Source organism: Chrysochloris asiatica, unplaced genomic scaffold, assembly GCF_000296735.1.
Source record: "Chrysochloris asiatica unplaced genomic scaffold, ChrAsi1.0 scaffold00304, whole genome shotgun sequence".
In the NCBI taxonomy this organism is placed as follows: domain Eukaryota; kingdom Metazoa; phylum Chordata; class Mammalia; order Afrosoricida; family Chrysochloridae; genus Chrysochloris; species Chrysochloris asiatica.
Genome location: NW_006408822.1, coordinates 307,064 through 324,774, shown reverse-complemented (window position 1 = coordinate 324,774; position 17,711 = coordinate 307,064). Strand labels below are relative to the sequence as shown.

General features: G+C 39.3%; 1 protein-coding gene across 1 annotated transcript in view; it reads left to right on the top strand.

Annotated features, from left to right (window-relative positions):
- Positions 1–17,711, top strand: part of ATRN (attractin) — a 271,410-nt gene that overhangs the window by 172,898 nt on the left and 80,801 nt on the right. Inside the window, exons 14-18 of the mRNA XM_006874825.1 lie at positions 989–1,127; positions 2,641–2,831; positions 8,645–8,864; positions 9,961–10,146; positions 10,653–10,886. Coding sequence (XP_006874887.1) covers positions 989–1,127; positions 2,641–2,831; positions 8,645–8,864; positions 9,961–10,146; positions 10,653–10,886 — 970 coding nt within the window. The remainder of the gene's footprint in view (positions 1–988; positions 1,128–2,640; positions 2,832–8,644; positions 8,865–9,960; positions 10,147–10,652; positions 10,887–17,711) is intronic.

The window sequence follows — 17,711 nt, the reverse complement described above, 5'->3', positions numbered from 1 at the left end:
AAGCTAGTAATTTCAAGTTCACTCTATAAGATTTGAGGAGCAAGATAGAGTTTGTGACTGACAGTGTGTTGAGTGTGTAGGGACTCAGATTGTAGAAATTATTAACTTTTCAAAATCCCCTTATATATAGCTCTAGGTCCTCGTAGTGGAAGCTGAGTTGTATCTTGGTTCAGCATAATTTAAATGTTCACTATGTATGTATGGTATTTCTATTTATGTTATTCTTAAAGACTAAAGTCAATATGGAGTCCTGATGTGGCGTTGTGAGTTGATGCGCTGGACTGCAAAGTCAGTTTGAACTGCAAGGTTAGCGGTTCAAGCTCCCCAGTTGCTCCTCAGAAACCCTATACAGGGTTGCTATGGATTGAAACTACTCGACAGAACTTAACAACAACAAAGACAATATGGCTTCACTGTTATAATTTTAGGCAGTTAGTAAGACATTCTTTGTCAGTCATTTCATTGTTATTGTTTGCCCTCAAGGTAATTCTAACTCATAGTGACCCTGTAAGACAGAGTAGAACTGCCCCATAAGGTTTCCTAGGATGTAATCTTTACAGGAGCAGATCATATAGGCTTTTCTTCGGCAGACTTATTGGTAAGTTGGAATTGCTGACCTTTTGGTTAGCAGCTGAATGCTTAACCATTGCACCACTAGAGTTCCATATGTTACTTTGCCATGCAGTTCATAAAATACTAAACTGTAGGCTGTTTGTTTGAGAGACATTTGAGAAACAGCAAGTTCGACATCCCATTTTACGAATTAAGTGGGCTACTGGTTGATACTTAAAAGCGTGTCCTTAAGCAGAACACTCCATTCCCCTGCTTCCACTGCACTGCTGCTTCATCTACATTCGATGTATGTGTGCATATTTATACTTGCAGTTTGCTTCCTCAGTTAGATGTTGTTGTTCTTAATATCCTCTTGGTCATTATCAGCTCTCTCTCTGTGTCTGTAACAGGAAAGCTCTTGTCTATTGTGTTCTAGATCTCCATTTCCAAGTATGAGAATTGCCCCAAGGATAATCCCATGTACTACTGTAATAAGAAGACCAGTTGCAGGAGCTGTGCCCTAGATCAGAACTGCCAGTGGGAGCTCCGGAACCAGGAGTGCATCGCCCTGCCTGGTAGGCTTCACAGAGGCAGCTTGGTGTATGTGGGTCCAAGGACTTCATGCCCTCCCTCCCCTACACCAGTGGGTAGCCAAGGTTGAATCCAGCAAAGGGGCGAGGGGAATTTTGTCCATTTACACTGTATATCCCTATGCTACTTTTGTGGTTGTTATTATTAGAAACAAAAATTCGTTTTTTTACTATTTTCTCTCACCTGTTCTTTGCACTTATTTAGTGCTGGAGGATCAAATGACAGCTTGACTGTGTATCATCAGGCCTGCTTCATTGTCCTCACCCCACCCAGCTGTGATAACCCAGGAACAGAACGTAGCAGACTCGGCAGCTGGTTTTCTGGCTTTTGTGAAGAATACTTACGCTTTACCATTGAGTTTGAGTTTTCAGCACCAACTGAAGGAAATCCTTCTCTGAGATGAAGAGAGATGCACTTTAGTGTATGGTGTTCCTGAGGTTCCAGATGATCAGTTCTAGGACTGAACCCCTTTGATATATTTACTCAACCAGGATACCAAAGAAAGGGAACATCTGTAGTCTGTGCACATGCCTGGGGTAGTTGGGTTGGATGTGTCCCTTTGAATATTCTTTGTAAGAATCTTTTTCCTACAGAACAGTTGGTGGACTCGAACCGCCGACTTTGTCATTAGCAGTCCATGTTTACCCTCCAGAGCCACAGTGCTCCTCAAAACTGTAACATCAGAATCACTGTTTGTTAAAATGCAGCCTCTAGGGCACCCTCTGTTACATTTTGAAGAGCAAGTGTTTATCTGCCTATTTTTACCTCAGTGACTGATACTGTTGATGAACATCGTTGATGGTGTCACCAGAGTACTTTGGTTCTGGTAACATGGTTGCACCTGCTCACTGTCTTCTAGGAAGCATGTTTAGCTTCTATGCAGGACCTTGTGTGGGTTCAGGGTGATCACAGGTAGCAGAACACCAGTTGGCCATGTGGTTGCAGCCGTTTCATTTTATCTTCTTCCAAGCAGAATCTTCCTACTTCAATTTTAGATGCTTTGTGCCCTTGTGGCCTGACTAAAGTAAAGCTGTCTTAGTTCTGAGATAGTAATAGTAGCCTCCACTTGGACTTGATTTACTTTCTACCTGAGGATGTAAAAATAGTGAAGCTTTTGAAGACTTGTCAGTTTGTTCATTTCCCGTATCATTTCCATTGTTGTTGTTGTTTTCTCCGCTTCCACGATTTTAATTCTCTCAGTAATTTTTCTTCAAAAGGAGGTTTACCTATCTAACATAACCAAACTTTTCCTTTAAGACATAAAAATGGGTAATCTCAGATTATTATTTTTGGATCTGAGGAAATAATTATTTTTAAATTCTTATATCCTTTTTAAAAAAATTCTTATATCCTTTGTTTGGTCTTTGGCAATATGTCCGATGCCCTTAGTATCGGGAATTCGAAAAATCATTCAGGTTTACACTAGTTCTAACTGGTAATATGGCAGCTTTTAGTGATTTCTAAAACTTTTCTTTTTCTCTTCCCTCTTTGTAACAGAAAATATCTGTGGCGTTGCCTGGCATTTGGTTGGAAACTCATGTTTGAAAATTACTACTGCCAAGGAGAATTATGACAATGCTAAATTGTCCTGTAGGAACCATAATGCTGTTCTGGCTTCTCTTACAACCCAGAAGAAGGTAGAATTTGTCCTTAAGCAGTTGCGAATGATGCAGTCATCACAGAGCATGGTAAGTTAATCCAAAGGCCTGTAAAGTGTATAGTATCCCAGCTTGCTAGTGAGGATGTGACTGCAACATGGGTATAAGGCTGTGGATGCATGTGATGTGCTTAGACAGCAGGAGGAATGCTACGTGTAAGCCCTGTACTCGACTGTGTCTGTCACATATTTTTCCCTTTATACCTTCTTTATCATAAAAATGTTTGACACTTTATGTATTTTGTTAGTCATTAAGTAAATTATACTATCGTTGTTGTTATTAATTGCTGTCAAGTCTGTTCTAACTCATAGCCACCCTATATAGGGTTTCCAAGACTGTAAATCTTCACAAGACCAGAAAGCCTCATTTGTCTCTCTTGGAGTGATTGTTGGGCTCGAACGACAGACCTTGTGGTTCGGAGACTAGTGTTTATCATCTGGAGCTACTACGTTCCCAAATTATATTATATATGAGTTTTAATAATTAAGTATAGAACAGATATTAATATACATGTACATATGAGTATAACTTTGGTGACATGATAGATGATTTCACATCTGATTTATCTGTAGATCTTATTGGAAGGGAAGTAGGAGAAGAGGGAGATTACTGCCAATTAAGTAGGTGGAATTAAGCCACCTGAAACTCTCAAATGTAAGGTTTTATTACAGTGCATAATAATGCTTTAATATTAATCGTCACAAAGAAATGTATATATATTGGATCTGTATGTCTGTTGTTGTTGTTAAGTGTCATTTAGTCAGTTCTGACTTAGCAACCTTCTGTAGGGTTTCCAAGGAGTAGCTGGTGGCTTTGAATTGTCAGCCTTGCAGGCTCCTTACTAGGCCTTTCTGTTGTTGTTGTCAAATGCTATCGAATTAGTTGCAATTCATAGCAACCCTGTATAGGATTTCCAAGGAGCAGCTGGTAAGTTTGGACGGCCGACCCTGTGGTCCAGTGCTTTATCCCACAGTGCTACACTAAGACTAGCAAACCCAAAAGGAGAGGGTTTGTTTGAGTTTCTGAGCACAGAAAAGTCCCAAGTTCTCTACCTGTCCACCCAGTGTTCTTGGCCAACTTATAATGGGTGTTCCATAATTACATTTTGGTTTTTCAGTCCAAAGTCCTAGACCTGGAATCCTGCTCTTAAGTAGATCATCATAGAACAAAACTCTTTCAGCAATGGTGTCTTTGGTGCAGAGCTGTTTGGAGAGCATGTTCTTTACATCCAGCAGGGAGTAGGAGAGGACAGCACTTCTCTGGGTGTGGCCTCCTTCATGTGAGCATACAGACAGTGTGGCCCAACTCCTGGCTTCATATGTCCTCTGTATCACTATGTTGAGGGTCATTCCAAAGCTGGTGGGAGGTGCTCTTGTATTTTACAACTTTGATATGGTGTAAAAACTCAAACATTGGTAATTTATTCTTATTGTAGTTAAATTTTTATGACATTTTGAAAGCTTTTCAAATTTCATAATCTCCACCAAAGACTACTTACGTTATTTGTTTCTCTTTTTCCTTTCACCCCAAAATTCTGAGTCTCTCCTCTCTTCTGTCCTTGGCTGTCAGTCTCTGTTACCCAGAGTTACTCATTCCCTCAGAAAATTGATGGCTTATAGCTTTGCCTAGGACTCTGGAGTTTCTACTAATGACTCCTCATTGTAGATCTCTCTGAAAAGGATACCTAGTTCGAAGGGATTCAACCACCCCAGCTGGCCATAGATATCTGTTATGGTCCCTACTCTCTACCATAGGTTTTATAGCTTTAGAATGATCTGAGTAACCTAGTAGATTGTGGCCACCTTTATAAAACAGGAACACACAGGCTTGTGATGAGACTGACAAGAAGAAAAATGGAAAATGATATGCCTCTACAGTTAGAAGTCCAGACTTAGAGTGCAGTGTTGTATGGAAAAAATAAGAAAGAGTGCCTAGCCTAGCCTGAGGGCAGAGGTGGCTGGTAGTCAGCAGGGAAGAGCTAGCTAACCCCTGAAGATGAGAGAGAATGAATCAGTAAAGTGAAGAGGAAAGGGCACTCTGAGTATTGGTATCAACTGGTACAAGACGTAGAGGATGAGGAAATGGCTTGTTGAGTGAGCTACACATTAGTTGGCAGGGCTGGCCTGCAGCCTGCTAGCTAGGCCTTAACAAGGGATCAAGAGCCAAATTCTTAGCGCCTTGTCTGCAGGGTTAATGGCATTGACTTTTACCACAAAGTGAAGAGAAATTATTGAGAGACTTTTAAAAAGTATTTTTTGTTCTTAAAATAATATATATTTCAAAGAAAGTTTATGAAATCTTAATAAGGATAAGAACATAAATAGTACTTAGTCTTATAACTAAAAATATCTACACTTATCTATTTCTCTTTTTATTTTCTACTTTTCATTGTTGTGAATTGGGTGAAGGTTTACAGACAAGATCATCAGCTCTACAATCAGCAAACTATACACCTTGTTTCATTTTCATCTCAATGATTGCAGTCCCCTCCCTGTAACAACATTTATCCTCCTTCCTCCTTTTGGCTCCCCATTTACATCTTCTGTTTCACAAATGAACAGAGCAAAAAATATTTGATGTATACTTGCAAAACAGAAAAATATATATTCATTTAAATGTCCAAAGGGCACATTCTGCCAGCCAGCCCTAGGCCTGCAGACACACAGCCACTGTCTCTGCTATCGCTACTTTTCTAGGTAGGGATCTCATGCTCCATTCATATTCTTCCTTTTTCCTGGGATCATGTATTCCTAAAATGAAAGGTTAGCTACTCCCCCCTTCTACTTACACATCTTTTACAATTACAGTTGTGACAATCACAATAATCCTGCAAGCAGTTATTCACAATTAAGTCATAAAATCCTATCACCGTCGTCCCCCATCCCCTTTCACCAGATCTGGGAAAGATGAAACTATTTAGTGGAGATTCTATCTTACCTCCTTCATTCTGTAACTAAGCACACTCATGAAAGCTTGTAAGCCAGTCACTTCATGCCTTTGTAAGCCCCCTCCCGTTTTTGATAGCCAGTGTCTAAATTTCTCATCCCTATCAACCCAGTATACTGAGGAAACAAGGTTGTTCCTTGATGGGAAGGATCCTTCCATTCCAGTTAGTATTTTGAGTCACTGCATTCATACCTGATGTAGTGCTATAGGCTAATGTGCTGGACTACAAAGTTCGTTTGAACCAAAAAGTCAGTGGTTCAAGCTCACTAGTTGCTCCTTGGAAACCCTATATAGGGTTGCTATGGGTTGACTCGATGGCACTTAACAACAGCAGCAGCATTCATAGGCAAAAGTCTACTTCGTCATATTATAGCAGTTTGCATTTGTTCTTAGTATCAAACATCTTTCCTTTCCTTGGTTTGCGTTCTAATCAACTAGCCATTCAAGCTAGGTCAAATAGGTACTAGCTTTGGGAATTCATGCACACCTCCCTACACTTCAGATCAGCTGTCTGCTTCACTCTCACCCCTAATTCCCAAAGAAAATTTTTATTATGTTTCCAGGGGCTCTGGAGTTCACACATCTTCCTAAACTTCAGATCAGCCAGCCCTTCCTTTTCTCTCTCATCTCAAGGTCAGTAGGTGCCAGCGGAACATGGCCAAACAGCCCATGTTTTCATTGTTGCATTTCCCCTACTTCCACTCACAAGTAGACCCAGGTGGTCACCTTTGAGTTGCAGTCCTTGAAGGGGGCATTCCCTGATGGGCTGACTTTTCTTTACTTGATGTTTCCAAAGCAAACAGCTTGCTTGGTATTCAAACAGCCAAACAGTTCACTTTTTTTTCTGTAGGTCTTTCTTTCAGTCAGAATCTTTTGTTCTCCAAGCAGTTCTGGATTGGTTTGCCTGTCTTTTCAAGTGGGAATGTCCCAATTCAGATGGTTCTGGGTGGGCTTAGGATTTTACCTCAGGCCCCATACTCCACAAAGGCTTAGCAAGAAGCCCATTTCCCTGAGCAAATTCTATTTTGCCTTTTAGCAAATCCAGTCAGTTATACACCAAAGGCAGGCTTTACAAGCTTTCTGTCATCATAAATTCCAATATTCATTTGTATCACACATAAATGTCTGTTTTACAGTAGTAGACAAGGGAAAACAATTTCCACAAGACAGTCAACTTTACCCATTTAGTCTATGTATCTACTCACAAAACACTGATGTTCTAAGGTTGTATATAAATCACTAACTCTATCCCATGCATACTTCCCTAAATCCTCCCTTATCTTCATTGGTCATTTGCCACCCTCTCACTTCTTGTGCTTGTCATCCCCTCCTTGTATATTGCATTCCCTGTCACCCCAGCTAACGTGTGTACCCTTTAGCTAGGGAATTACTCTCTTCTCCCTGGTAACCATCAAAGATGGTAAACCATCTTTTAGTGTGAAAACTTTTTTCATCAGCTTTTACAATAATGGTCTCATACAATATTTGTCCTTTTGTGATTGACTAATTTCACTCAGCATAATGTGTTCTCCAGGTTCATCTGTGTTATGAGGTGTTTTGCAGATTCATTGATATTCTTAAAGGTTGCATAGTATAACATTGTGTGTATGTATGTACCAAAGTATGCTTTTTCTTCCATTGATGGGCACTTAGTCTGTCTCCATCTTTTTGCTGTTGTGAATGGTGTTGCAATGAACATTGGTGTGCATATATCTACTCATGACCTGGCTAACACTTCTTGTGGATATAGAGTATATTTCTTTTTGATCTTCTATAAGCATATATATTTTTGCCTTTCAAAAACATTGTATTTTTTTTTATGTGTGTGATTGCCAGACTTAGGAATATCTTTCCTTTTCTGGACCAAACTTTATTTTGATTTTTTTTTTTTTTAAATGGCATTGAGGATGTTTCAGAATTTTAGGAATCAGACTATCCCAACTTGGGGATTTTATTGTCCTGTTGTTGTTGTTGTTATGTGCCGTGGAGTCATTTCCGACTCATAATGAACCCTATACAGGGTTTCCGAGGCTGCAGATCTTTACGGGAGCAGAAAGCCTCATTTTTCTCCTGCGGAACAGCTGGTAGTTTCGAACTGCTGACCCTAAGGTTCGCAGCCCGATTTGTAACCACTACACTACCATTGTCCTATTATTCCCTGTTAAGTGCAGTTTCAAACAGTACCCCTGACTGAAGATAGGAATCTTCAATCATATGAACTGACCATGGCCCACTATAGAATTAGTTAATGATCTGAAGATAAGCTTATAAGAGATAGTTCATAAATATTGGTAAGATGATTTCATGAATTAATGGGCAGTTAAACCAAGTTGGTGGGGAGGAGAGGCATCTCTTCATAGCATTCATCATGCCAAAACCAAACCAAGCCCACTGCCATCGAGTAATTTCAACTCACAGCAACCCTGTAGGACAGAGTAGAACTCTTCCCTAGGGTTTCTGAGACTTTAAATCTTTACACGAGCAGACAGCCTCATCTTTCTCCTGCAGAGTGACTGATTAGCTTGAACTGCTGGCTTTACTGTTAGTAGCCCAGTGCTTAACCCACTGCACCATTAGGACACCTAGCATTCATCATAGGATATAGAAATTTAGGAACTTGCTTATTGCTTTGCTATTAATCTTTCCTCTTTGAAAAACTTTGGTGTATTATCTTCTCTGAGCTATATTTTCATCTTTTGTAAAATGTTCACATTAAAGTATCATGCATGATATATAAAACAGAAATGGTGGCCCGTCCTAAATGATGGCTGAAGCAGGGAGTTCTTCTGTATCCGTCTGGGAGGCATATGTAGCTTAGTTGTTTGTTTTTTTTTACTAGAACCGTGTTTTGATAAAGAGATTGATTGTATTAATGGTTGTGTCTGTTTTGCCTATAGTCCAAGCTCACCTTGACTCCATGGGTTGGCCTACGAAAGATCAATGTGTCCTACTGGTGCTGGGAAGATATGTCTCCATTTACTAATAGTTTACTACAGTGGATGCCATCTGAACCCAGTGATGCTGGGTTCTGTGGAATCTTATCAGAACCCAGTACTAGGGGCTTGAAGGCTGAATCCTGCATCAACCCACTCAATGGCAGTGTCTGTGAAAGGCCTGGTAGGTACATGTGTACGTGCAGTACATTGAGAGACAGACTGTAAGAGTCACAGTGAAGTATTAAAACGTGTGGAGTAATCATGAAAAACAGATGGAATATTGATTTCCAGCATGTGAAACAGAGCATAACCAAGAATAGTCTTTGGCTGTGAATAGTTTGAGCCATAAGCAAAAACAAAGATAGTTAACAGTACTCAGAGAACATAAGATTCTAATTAACTATGAGAGATTGATTGGTTTGCTGATCACAAAAAGAATTGAGAATTGTTCTGAAAGATACATTTCATGGTGTTGATGAAGAAATGCTGTGGAAGAAGACAAAAAAAAAAAAAAAAAAAAGGAATAGATTTGACTTATCCTTTGCTACATTTAGACCAGCCCTTTGAGAAGCAGGCCAAGGGCAGTCCCTGCTACTCAAGGAAATGCCCCAGGTGAGCTCCTTCCTCCTACAGAGGGTGCTCACCCATCTGGGGTGGATTGGGTGTCAGAGGTACTTTTGGGAGGCTGGTGTCTGCTTATATCAGGTCCCATTTTCAGAGGTTACTTGTCATTTATCTGAGAAATACAGATATAAAAGAAAGCAGTATAGAGAATTCATAGTATTGTAGGAGTTACCTAAAAATATAATTTTTTAACTTCCCATAGGGTAACTTTACAACCTTTCTGGATCCTGAGCCATTTGGAGAATGTAATGAATGATGTGGTCTTTCTTCCCCCCAAAATATAAATAGAAGATTTTAAAGAGTCCAGGGTATTATAAACTCCTGTTCATCCTGGGTCCGCTATACTCTGAGGGACTTAGAGCCCCTACAAAGATTGGCTTGTTTCCTTAATGCTCTTTGAAAAAAAAAACAAACAAACTAGGTTTTCCCCAAATATGAATATGAGGAGGCTTCAAGAAAAATTTTATTATCTGACATTTCCATTTTTCACAAACGTTTTAAAGCTTCCTCGTATATGATGGCACTAATGTGTTCTATTTCTTCCTTCAGTTTTCAGTGCAGCCCACTTAATTGATTTCATGACACAGCCCACATTGAAAAGTGTTAGACAGCATGTGAGAGCTCTGAGTGTCTCTTTTGTGTTTAATTCCTAGCAAACCACAGTGCCAAGCAGTGTCGGACACCATGTGCCCTGAGAACGGCATGTGGAGAGTGTACCAGCGGCAGCTCTGAGTGCATGTGGTGCAGCAACATGAAGCAGTGTGTGGACTCCAATGCCTACGTGGCCTCTTTCCCTTTTGGCCAGTGTATGGAGTGGTATACCATGAGCAGCTGCCCTCGTGAGTGAGCAGTCAACTCCAGGCAGCCTTTGACCATTTTAGGGATCAAGCTGTAGTTGATGTTCTGTTCAAGTCTGTTCAGAGGTTGCAGTTAAGACAGGTCTGCCTGATGAGAATCTTTTCTGCAGAATCTAGTACAACGATACAAGTAAATAAATGTAGGAGAGATTGCAGAATGCAGATATAATTTGCCAACTTCAGTACAATGTTCAATTCATGTAATCTCTCTGCATCATAACTTCCTAATTCAGACAGTACTTTGCCATAGATGATCTCTAACCTACCTCCAATCTTTTGGGATTGAGAGAGGAGGGGAGGAGCCCCTATTTTATTTTGGGCAAGACATTGGGTGTTTTAATTTTGTTGTCTCATTTGAAGGATCACAACAGAGTAGGAATTCTGGTTCTTAGAAGTTGTATAACCTGTTAAAGAAAAAAAGTTAATTTAAGTACAATTAATTTGAATCTACATATGATGGTGAATTGGAATTTGTGTTGTTTTTATAGCTGAAAATTGTTCAGGCTACTGTACCTGTAGTCACTGTTTGGAGCAACCAGGCTGTGGCTGGTGTACTGATCCCAGCAATACAGGCAAGGGGAAATGCATAGAGGGCTCCTCTAAAGGACCAGTGAAGATGCCGTCATTGGCTCCTATGGGCAGTTTCTACCCACAGCCCCTTCTCAATTCCAGCATGTGTCTAGAAGACAGCAGATACAACTGGTCTTTCATTCACTGTCCAGGTAAGATGCCTTGTGTATCTAAAAGCAGGTGTTTTACTACCCATTCATAAAGAATACGACTTGGAAAATGACATTGTTAATAGGAACTGCCTTTAAGAAAAAATGTAAATAACATCATTTTAGGAGAAATAGTTTCATGTGACAAATATTTTTAATGTTAATTAATGAAAATATTTGAGAACTGCAAGTGAATTATTTAGATGTTGGTTTTATTTTTTAATTTTCTCTCACATTCTCTTTATGTATATATATATACCTGAAATTCTGGTGTGGTGCTGCAGGATAAGCACTAGACTGAAAGGTCAGTTTAAGCTGCAAGGTCAGTGGTTCAAACCCACAGGCTGCTCCATGGAAACCTTATAGAGGGTTGCTATGAGTTGGAACCAACTCCTCAGCATTTAACAACAACAATATATATACCTATATGGGAGTGGTGGTGTGCCATAGAGTCGGTTCCAACTCATAGTGACCCTGCATAGGGTTTCCAAGGCTGTAAATCTTTACAGGAACAGATTACAGATTTAATATTTAAAATAAAAATTGTCAAGTGTTGTCGAGTTCCAACTCATAGCAAACCTGTATAGGGTTTCCAAGAAGCAGCTGGTAAGTTTGAACCACTGACCTTGCGGTTCAAACTGACCTTATCCTACAGCACCACACCAAAATAAAAACTAGAATTCCAGTTCTTCATAGAGGTAAAAATTTTAGTAATTTGATAAAAATACCTCCAAACATACAATGTATATATTTATTTTTTAAATAAAGGATATTATGCTGTAAAACCCACTGCTGTTGAGTCCATTCTGACTCCTAATGACCCTGTAAGACAGAAAGTAGGGTTTCCAAGACTATAAATCTTTGCAGAAGCAGACTGCCTCACTTTTCTCCCTCAGAATGACTGTTGAGTTTAATCTACTGACCTCTGAATTATTAGCAGGCCAACACCTAACCCACTGTGCCACCAGGGATCCTCATACCCACTGGGATGACAGTAATCAGAAAAAATGGACCAGTGTTAGTGAGGATATTGGAGCCCTGCTACAAGGAGCTTACAGAAGTTCTGTTGTCTTTCTTTTTCTACTTTTCCACGTACTTTTTTGACACCCCTTTCATGTATTGTTGGTGGAAATATAAAATGATGTAGTTTTGGGAAACAGTTTGTCAGTTCCTTAAAAAGTTAAACATAGAGCCCTAATGTGACTCCTAGAAGCATACGCAAGAGAATTGGAAACATGTCCACACAAATGTTTTACCATATAAAAACTTGTATGAAAATGTTTGTAACTGCATTGTTTACTATAGGCAGAAAGTAGAAACAAGCCAAATGCTTGTCAACTGACAAATGGATTAATAAAATGTGATAAATTCATTCAGTGAAATACTATTTGGCAATGAAAAGAATTGAAGTACTGCAAATTCTGTAACGTGGATTAACCTCACACACATGCTACATAAAAGACGTTAGATGCAAAATTGATACTATTTCTATGAAATGTTCAAAAAAGCATGTTATTGAGGCAGAAAATACATTAGTGATTGCCTAGAGCTAACAGTAGGAAAGAAGAGTAGTGAGTATAAGGTTTTCAAAAGCCGCATCATTTTATGTTCTCAGCAGCAATGTTCAAATTTCTCTATATCCTCACCAACACTTGTTATCTATTTTATTATAGCCATTCTAGTGGATGTGAAATGGTAACTCTTTCTAGTTTTAATTGGCATGCCCTAATGGAAGTCCTGGTGTGGCACTGTGGGTTAATGTGCTGGACTGCAAAGTCGATTTGAACTGCAAGGTCGGCGGTTCAAGCCCACCAGCTGCTCCTTGGAAACCCTATACAGGGTCACTGTGGGTTGGAACTGACTCGATGGCACTTAACAACAACAACAACAACCACTAATGAGTCCTGGTGTTGTGCTGTGGGTTTATGTGCTAGACTGCAAAGTTGGTTTGAACTGCAAGGTCAGTGGTTCAGGCTCACCAGACACTCCTAGGAAATGGTATTCAGGGTTGCTGTGGGTGGGAACCCACTCAGTGGCACTTAACAACAACAACAAACAATGACTAATGAGATTAAGATCAATATCCTAGGCATTGTTGTTGTTTCCAAGGCTGCAGATCTTTACGGGAGCAGAAAGCCTTATCTTTCTCCCGTGGAACAGCTAGTAGTTTTGAACTGCTGACCCTGAGGTTAGCAGCCTGATTCCTAACGACTACACTACCAGAGCTCTTAGGCATTAGTGAACTGAAATGGACTGGTATTGGCCATTTTGAATCTGACAGTTACATGGTTTACTATGCCAAATGACAAATTCAAGAGGAATTGTTGTTGTTAAGTGCCATGAAGTTGGTTCCAACCCACAGTGACCCTGTGTAGGGTTTCCAAGGAGTGACTGGTGAACTTGAACCACCGAATTTGTGGTTCAAACTGACTTTGCAGTCCAGCGCATTAACTCACAGCGCCACACCAGGATTCTTCAAGAGGAATGGAGTCTCATTAATCTTCAGAAAAACATTTCAAGGTTTATTTTAAAGTATAATGCTGTTTGTGATAGGATAATATGTATACACCTATAAGGAAGACCAGTTAATAGCACTATTACTCCAATTTGTGCACCAACCACTAAAGCCAAGGAGCTCTGGTAGTATAGTGGTTACAAATCGGGCTGCTAACCTCAGGGTCAGCAGTTTGAAACTATGAGCTGTTCCGTGGGATACAGATAAGGCTTTCTGCTCCCATAAAGATTTACAGCCTCGGAAAGCCTGCTCAGGGTTGCTATGAGTTGGAACCAACTCCACGGCACATAACAATAACAACAACACTAAAGCCAGTGATGATGAATTGAAAATTTCTACCAACTTTTTCAGTCTGAAATTGATAAAACATGTAATCAGGGTGCATTGATGATTACTGGTGATTGGAATGCAATGGTTGGAAATACAGAGGAAGGAACAGTAGTTAGAAAATATGGCCTTGGTGACAGAAATAATGCTGGAGATTGCATGATAGAATTTTACAAGACCAGTGACTTATTCATCGCAAATACCTTTTTAAAGTTACACAAAAGGAAATTGTATACTTGGACCTCACTAAATGGAATACACAGGAATCAATCTGTGGGAACAGACAGTGGAAAGCACAATATTGTAAGCCAAAACAAGGCCAGTGGCCATCTGTGAAACACACCATCAATTGCTCTTATATAAGTTCAGGCTGAAGCTGATGCAAATTAAAACAAGTATTTGTTGTTAAGTGCCGTCAAATAACCTTGAACATGTCTCACCTGAATTCAGAGACCACATTTGATACATTAGAAACTAATGACAGAAGACCAGAGGAGTTATGGAATGACATCAAGAACATCATTCATGAAGAAAGTAAAAGGCCATTAAAAAGACAAGAAAGAAAAAAAAAAAACAAAAATGAACATCAGAAGAGACTCTGAAACTTGCTTTTCATCATAGAAATACTAATGTGAATGAAAGAAATGAGGAATTCAAAAGAGCTGAACAGAAAATTTCAAAGGAAAACTCAAGAAGACAAAGCCAAGTATTATAGTGAACTGTGCAAAGACTTGGAGTTAGAAAACCACAAGGGAAGAACATACCTAGCATTTCTCAAGCTGAGGGAATTTAAATTAAAAAAAAAAAAAAAAATTCAAGTCTTCATTTGCAGTATTGAAGGATTCTATGGGCAAAATATTGAATGATGCAGAAAGCATCAAAAGAAGATGGGAGGAATACACAAAGTCACTGTACCAAAAAGAAATCTCAGTCATTTCAAGAGGTAGCATGTGATCAAGAACCAGTGGTACTAAAAGAATACGTCCAAGGTGCACTGAAGACCTGTGCAAAACAAGGCACTAGGAATTGATGGAAGACAAATTGAAATCTTTCAACAAACTGATGAAGAACTACAGACATTCACTCATCTATGCCAAAAAACTTGGAAGACAGTTTTACCTGGCCAGCCGATTGGAAGAGATCCATATGTGTGCCCATTCCAAAGAGAGATAACTGAACAGAAAAACAGAATCATCAGACAGTATAATTAATAATCACATGCAAGTAAAATTTTACTGAAGATCATTTAAAAATGATTGCAACAGTATGTCAACAGAGAACTTCCAAAAATTCTGTCTAGATGCAGAAGAAGACATGGAACAAGGAATATAATTGCTGACATTAGATGAATCCTGGCTGAAGGCAGTGAATACCACAAAGATGTTTACTTGTGCTTTATTGATTATGCAAAGGCTTTTGATTGTGTGGATCATAACAAGCTGTGGATATTGTGAAGAATTGGTATTACAGAACACTTAATTGTGTTTATGAGGAAACTGTACATAGACCAAGAGACAGTAGGTTGAACCGAACAAGGGTATATTGAGTGGTTTAAAATCAGGAAAGCTGTGTGCAAGGGTTGTATACTTTCACCATACTTATTTAATCTGTATGCTGAGCACATACTCTTAGAAGCTGTATTATATGAAGAAGTATGTGGCATCAGGAATAGAGGAAGAATAACAACCTGTGATATGCAAATGATATAACCTTGCTTGCTGAAAACAAAGAGGCTTTAAAATACTTACTACTGAAAATCAAAGACCACAGCCTTCAGTGTGGATTGCACCTCAATATAAAGAAAACAGAAATCCTCACAACTAGACCAACAAATAGCATCATGATAAATGGAGGAAAGATTGAAGTTGTCAAAGACTTCATTTTGCTTGGATCCACAATCAGCACCCTTGGAAACAGCTGATTTGCATTAGGCAAATCTGCTGCACAAAAGGCCTCGTTAAAGTGTTCAAGAGCAAAGGTGTGCCTGACCCAAGGCATGGTATTTTCATTAGCCTCATATGCATATTAAAATTGAACAGTGAATAAGGATGACCATAGAAGAATTGATTCATTTGAGTTATGATGCTGGAGAAGAATATTGAAAGTACCATGGACTGCCAGAAGAACAAACCAATCTGTGTTGGAAGAAGTACAGCCAGAATGCTCCTTAACTGCCAGGATGGCAAGACTTCATCTCTCATACTTCAGACATGTTATCAGGAAGAACCAGTCCGTGGAGATGGACATCATGCTTGGTAAGTGGAGGATCAACAAAAATGAGATAGATTGACAAAGTGGCAGCAATAATAGGCTCAAGTGTAACAATAATTGTGAGACTGGCATAAGACCATTCTGTTGTGCATAAGGTTCTGTGAGCCAGAACAAACTCAATGGCACCTAACAATAACAATGACTAATGAAGCTAACCATCTTTTTGGCCATGTGTATGTATTTTTGAAGAAATATCAATTCATATTAAAATTTTTTTAAAGAAATATCAGTCCCAGTTTTAAATTTAGTTGTTTTCTTGTTATTTTTGAGTTGTAAGAGTTCTTTATGAGTTCATGATACAAGTGCCTTATTTCATGTATGATTTACACGTATTTCCTCCCAATAGAGTTTTCTTTTCACTTTCTTCATGTGCCTTTTGAAGTTCAAAAGTTTAACATTTTTATTAATTTATCAATACTTTTTCATCCTATGTGCTTTTATGGTTACATCTAAGAAGTTGTTGTTTCTCCCAAGATGACAAAGATTTCCTCTTATGTTTTAAAAGTTTAAGCAATTGATCTCTTACATCTAAGTTTTGTGTTGTTACGTGAGATGTTGTTGCTATGTACCATGGAGTCGGTTCCAACTCATAGCGACCCTGTACAGGGTTTCTGAGGCTGTAAATCTTTACTGGAGCAGAAAGCCTCATCTTAATCCCGCGGAACAGTTGGTAGTTTCGAACTGCTGACCTTGCAGTTTGCAGCCCGATTTATAAGAACTATGCTACCAGAGCTCCTTTGTTACGTGAGATAAGGGTCCAAAAATTTTTTTTAATGTAGATGTCCAGTTGTCCCACAATATTTATCATTGAACTTCCTTGGCATACTCTTTGAAAATCTGTAGACTGTCAGAGTAAAAATTTATTTCTGAACTCTTAATTCTATTCATTTGTCTGTTTGTCTCTTTGTATGTCAGTACTAGTGTTGTGATTATTGTAACTTTGTAGTAAAGTTTTGAAATCGGGAATTCTAAGTCTTCCAACATTGTTCTTATATAAGATTGTTGACTATTTTGGATTGTTTGCATTTTCATATGAATTTTAGGATGCCCTCCTGAGCACTTGTCAGCACTACTGCAAAAAAAAAGTCACCTGATATTTTATAGAGATTGAGTTATATAACTGTGCAAAACTATATAGAAAGAGATGGGACATTCCCACTAGAAAGGACAAGCAGACCACCTGGAACAGCTAGAGCAACAGAAGATACTTCTTGAAAGAAAGATCAGTAGGAAAAATCCAAAACAAAAATGGCAGTTTGATTAGCAACTACAAGAACAATCAAGTTGTTCGCTGGGGAGCCATCAAGGCAAGCAATCAAGTCCCTTTGGGGCAAACCCCCCTCCAAGACCAAACCTCAAAGAGAACACATGAGCATTCATAAAAACTTGCTGGAGACCATGTTGGTCTACTGGTGGGTCGAAGAGGGGGAAAGGCAGCAATGAAGACATGGGCTGAGTTCAACCACATTCCATAGGCTCCCGTTGACCTGGAGATGAGAGAGAGAAGAGGAAGGGCTAGTTGGTCTGAAGTGTGGTGAGACCTGGAGACTCCTGAGCCCAGTAACAAGGACATAGTCACAGAGGGCTAGAGCTGAGAGCAAAGCATCGAGCTGATATGAATTGAGGGGAGATGCACAAGAACGCCTAAACTTGCAGATATACCTAGCCTGATGGCTTGATGATCAGAACTCTACTTAAGGAAGATTTTTTTTTTT